The sequence below is a fragment of the Oxyura jamaicensis genome, assembly GCF_011077185.1.
Source record: "Oxyura jamaicensis isolate SHBP4307 breed ruddy duck chromosome 16 unlocalized genomic scaffold, BPBGC_Ojam_1.0 oxy16_random_OJ71645, whole genome shotgun sequence".
Classification (NCBI taxonomy): Eukaryota; Metazoa; Chordata; class Aves; order Anseriformes; family Anatidae; genus Oxyura; species Oxyura jamaicensis.
In genome coordinates this window covers 1-4477 of record NW_023304439.1, presented here as the reverse complement: position 1 = coordinate 4477, position 4477 = coordinate 1, and the positions used below count along the sequence as shown (strand labels likewise).

The 4477-nt window shown below is 70.4% G+C and overlaps 1 protein-coding gene across 3 annotated transcripts; it reads right to left on the bottom strand.

Annotated features, from left to right (window-relative positions):
* Positions 1-343: 343 nt before the first annotated feature.
* Positions 344-4471, bottom strand: BRD2 (bromodomain containing 2). 3 transcript variants are annotated; one of them, XM_035312528.1, is made up of 12 exons: positions 4324-4462; positions 3743-3839; positions 3221-3358; positions 3002-3143; positions 2681-2883; positions 2217-2588; positions 1986-2114; positions 1647-1901; positions 1353-1567; positions 841-1151; positions 635-757; positions 345-551 (listed from the first exon to the last, which is right to left on the bottom strand). In XM_035312528.1, exons 3-12 carry the CDS (start codon positions 3329-3331, stop codon positions 421-423), a joined length of 1992 nt encoding a protein of 663 aa, XP_035168419.1. In that variant the 5' UTR covers positions 3332-3358; positions 3743-3839; positions 4324-4462; the 3' UTR covers positions 345-420. The 3 variants fall into 3 exon arrangements, with proteins under 3 accessions (XP_035168417.1, XP_035168419.1, XP_035168416.1); XM_035312526.1 differs by lacking the exon at positions 3743-3839 and having other exon boundaries at positions 344-551; positions 1353-1528; positions 4324-4471; XM_035312525.1 differs by lacking the exon at positions 3743-3839 and having other exon boundaries at positions 4324-4471.
* Positions 4472-4477: the final 6 nt, after the last annotated feature.

The following is a 4477-nucleotide window of genomic DNA, read 5'->3' as shown; positions in this document are numbered from 1 at the left end:
GGGGCGGGGGCTGGCGGCTGCCCCCACGGCGACCCCCACCTGGGGCCTGGTGCCCCCTCGGATTTTGCGTGTGGGTGGTTTTATTTTTTTTTTTTCTCCTTTAAATGCTTTAAGATTTTTTTTTTTTCCTTTTTCTTATATTTTTTTTTTTTCTTAAAAACCCCAAACTTGTCCCCCTCGGAAAAAATCCCACAAGTCAGAAAAAAAAAAAAAAAAACCACCAAAAAAAAACAAAACGGTAAAACCTGCTGGGGGCGGGGTGGTGGCCGTGGGCCCCCCCCCCCCCCCCCCCCCCCCCCCCGCACCCCAGCCGGGGGGGGCGGGGGGGGGGGGGGTGGGGGGGGGGGGGCTCTCAGTCCGGTTCACGCGGGCCCGGTCCCGCGGAGCCGCTTCCGAACCTGCCCCTGGCTGCAGCCGGCCCTAACCCGAATCCGAGTCGCTGGTGTCCGAGGACGAGGAGCTGGAGCTGGAGCTGCTCGAGTCCGAGCTGGAGCTGGAGGCGCTGAGCCGCGACACCGCCACCTGCTGCGCCGACTCGGGCTTCTCGCTGGCTGCGGGGGCGAGGGCGCGGTGAGAGGGCACCCCCAGACCCCCCCCCCCAAAACCCCCCCCCCCCCCCAGCCCCGGCACTCACCCTTCTTCGGGGGTTTCTTGGCGGAGTTGAGCTGGCCGCTGACGTCCTGCAGCCGCTTCTCCAGCTCCCGCTTCTTCTCCAGCGCCAGCTCCTCTTTCGTCTTGCCCACCGGCTTCTTCATGGCTGGGGGGGGACGAGGAGGAGGAGGAGGGGGCTGAGCACATCCCGCAGCCCCCCGCAGCCTCCCCCCCAGGCCCCCGACTCACTTTCGCTGTAGGGCTTGCGGGGCTTCTTCCGCAGGCAGGACAGCACGTAGCGCTCCAGCTCGCGCAGCGTCGAGGGCTTGAGGGTCTCGAAGTCGATCTCGATCTCCTCGGGGTTGGAGTCGCGCAGGGACGGCTCCCGCGACTGGATGATGTGCACCACGCGGCCCAGCTTCTCGCCGGGCAGCTTGTTGATGTCCAGGCTCAGCTGCCGCTTCTCGTCGTACGTCATGGGCTTGCTCTCCTCCTCCTCCTCCGAGTCGTAGAGCGCCGGGGGAGGCGGCAGCGCCGCTTTCGCCGCCTTCTTCGAGTTCCTGCCGGGAGCGAGGAGGCCTCAGGGGTGCTGCAACCGCCCCCCACCCCAAAAGACCCCCCACCAACCCCGGGGGCCTGGCGGCACTCAGACAGGGTTTGGCTTGGTTGTGTCAGGTCCTCGCCACGGTCGATCTGACGGGGAAAGAGTCATCACGGCTGCCGCCCGCGCCCCCCCCGGCGCCCCCGGGCCCCCCACTCACTTGGAGCTGCCTCCGCCGCCGCCCCCGCTGGTCCCTCCGCCGCCCCCGGCCTTCTTGGCTTTGCGCAGCTGGGCCTGGCGCGCCCGGGCCTCGTCGTCGCCCCCCCGGCCTTTGTGCTTCTCCGACTTCTTCTTCTTCTTCTTCTCCCGCTTCTTTTTGGGTTTGGAAACGGGGCCCTGTGAGAGGGCAGCCAGCTGCTCGTGCACGGCCCGCAGCTGTGGGGGGAGACAGGGGGGTGAGGCGGGCGTGGGGAGCGGGCGCAGGCGGCGGCACCGGCCCTTCTCCGGCCCTCACCTGCTCCTGCAGCTCGGCCAGGCGGTTGGCGCGCTCCTCCTCCGAGTCGGAGCTCTCCTCGCTCTCCGACGAGCTCTCGCTGCTGCTCTCGTCCTCGTCGTCGTCTTCGTCGTCCTCGTCGTCCTCGTCCTCGTCGCTGGAGGACTCCTCGGATGAGGACTTGGAGAGGGCGCCGGGCAGCGGCGCCGACACCGAGGGCGGGCTGGCGTCCTGCGGCTCGTCGGGCATCTTGGCGTAGCTGAACTCAAACACGTCCTGAGGGCAGGGAGAAGAGGGGGAGGGGGTCGGCACGGCCCTGGAGGGGTCCGGGGGGGGGTCCACGGGGAGCCCCGAGCTCACCTGCAGCTTGCGGGCCATGGCCACCACGTCGTGGTCGGGCGGGTTGTACTTGTAGCAGTTGGAGAACATTAACCGCACGTCGGCGGCGAACTCCTGCGCGTCGTGGTAGTCCCGGTTCTCCATCTTCCGCTGCGGGGAGCCAAGCGGGTGAGCCCCCAGAGCCCCCCCCAAGAAGCCGGGCAGCGGCTCTCCCTCCCCACGCCCCCCGTCCCCACGCCGTGCCGGCCGAACCTTGATGGTGCTGAGGTCCATGGGGTGCTTGATGATCTCGTGGTAGTCGTGCAGCCCCAGCGCCGAGGCGTCGACGGGCTTGTAGAAGGGCCAGGCGTAGGCGGCGTGCTTCTTGGAGAGCAGCTCCTTGAGGATGCCGTTGCAGTACTTGAGCTGCTCCGACAGCTTGCCCTTCTTGGACGTCTGGTGCTGCTGCGAGTCCGGCAAGTCCTTCTTGGGGGGCTTGATGGGCCGGCCGCTCTCGCGCCGCGCGGGGATCTTGGCCGCCTTGGCCTCCAGCAGCGTGGCGGAGGGCGAGGACTCCCCGCTGGTGGCGATGATGGCCGTGGTGGTGGGGGTGGTGGTGTCCGCTTTCCGCTTCACGCCCTTCTTCTGCGGGCAGGGGAGGCAAAGGGAGGCCGTGCTGAGGCCGTGCCGCGCCCGCGGGCTCGGAGCCTCGGTCCCCGTCCTTCCTCCCCTCCTACCTTGGCCACGGGCTGGGTGGGCGCGGGCAGCGCGGCCGGGCTGGGGGCGTGCAGCGACTTGAGGAGCGGAGCCGAGATGACGGACGGGTGGGGAATGTTGACGATGGTGGTGGGGATGTCGGGGCTCGGGGCGTACACCGTGCTGTGCGACACCGAGGAGACGGCCGGCACCTGCTGGGCGGCCGTGAGGCCCGCCAGGAGCGCTGGGCACAGACAGAAGCCCCCTCCCCGTTAGCACCGCAGCTGCGCCCCCACCCCAAGGGGGGCAAAACCCTTCTGGGGGGGGTCCCGGCGGCCGTCCCGCCCCGCGCGGTGCCGTACCCGCTGCCCGCGAGGCTCCCTTCTTGTGGCTGTTCTTGGCCACCGGCACCACGATCTCCTGCTCCTCCGGGGGCATCTGGGCCACCTTCTGCAGGAAAATCTTCTCCAGGGTTTGGGCCATCAGCACGATGTCGTCCGTGGGCTGCGGGGGGGAAGCCCGGGTCAGGAGCCGTGGGGAGGGCAGGGCCCCCCCCCCCGCGGCGTGCGGCCCCCCCCCACCTTGTTGTAGATGTAGCAGTTGGTGAACATGGTGTTGAAGTCCTGCATGCACTCGGCGGCCCCCCAGTAGTAGTTGTTCTCCAGGCGCCGCTTGATCGTCCCCATGTCCATGGGCTGCTTGATGATCTTGTGGTAGTCCTGCCGAGGAGGGGGGGGGGGCCAGGGGGGCAGGGGGGGGGGGGGGGGCCCGGGGGACCCCCGCCCCCCCCCCCCCCCCCCCCCCCCCCCCCCCCCCCCCCCCCCCCCCCCCCCCCCCCCCCCCCCCAGCAGGCAGGGGGTGCAGCGGGCTCGCCCAACAAAACGCCTCCGGAGCCGGTCCCCACCCTGGAGTGCCACCGCCGGGCTTTGAGGGGCGAGGGTCCCTAGGTGAGCCCTGCAGGGGGGAGCCTACGTCGCGGGGGTGGGGGACACACGGCCGGGCCCCGGCGTCCTGCGGCCTCGAGGGCACGCTTCCGCGCGAGGTGGGGGGCCGGGGGGGGGGCCGCTAACGCTAAGGTAAGAGCGAACCTACGTGGAATTTACCTCCGGGCTTTAAATCCTTGGGCGCCACAGGTGCACGGGGGGCTGGCCTTTATTATTGGGGTCACGGCAAGTCTTCTACAAGGCCATGGATGGGCATCTGCAAAACGCATTCAGGGCACAAGAGATTAGGCGGGGGGGGGGGGGGGGGGGGGGAGCGGCCCGGGGGCCCCCCCCCAACGGGGGGCGCCGCCCCCCCCCCCCCCGCGCGGGGCGGGGGCCCCCGGGGACATCCCCGGAGCGGGGCCGGCCGCCTACCGGGACCTTGGGAGGGGGTGAGGGGGGGGCTTGGGGGGCTTCGGAGCCCGTGGGATTTACGCCCCCGGGAGAGGGCGAGGACAGCACAGCCCAGGCACCTGCAGCTGCATCTCTGTGGCGGAGCCCCAGGAGGGGCCGGCGCCGTCCCTGGCACTCTCAGGCTGGGGACCGCGTCTCGGGGCGGGCGATGCGCTGGCCTAACACCCCGTGCCTGCCGACACGCCGCCGGCCCCGCGCCCCCCCGGGGCGAGCGGGGGGACACGCAGACACACTCGCGCTCGTCCCCCCCTCGCCTCTCCCGCGCCCGCCCGCGCAGAGCTCGTTACCGGCAGGCCCAGCTTGACGGCGTCGACGGGCTGGCGGAAGGGCCAAGCGAACTGGTGCTTCCACAGGGCCTTCATCACCACCTTGTGCAGGTACTGCAGCTGGTTGGTGACCCGGCCCGGCTTCTTGGGGTTCGACACCTCCGGCGGGGGGGGG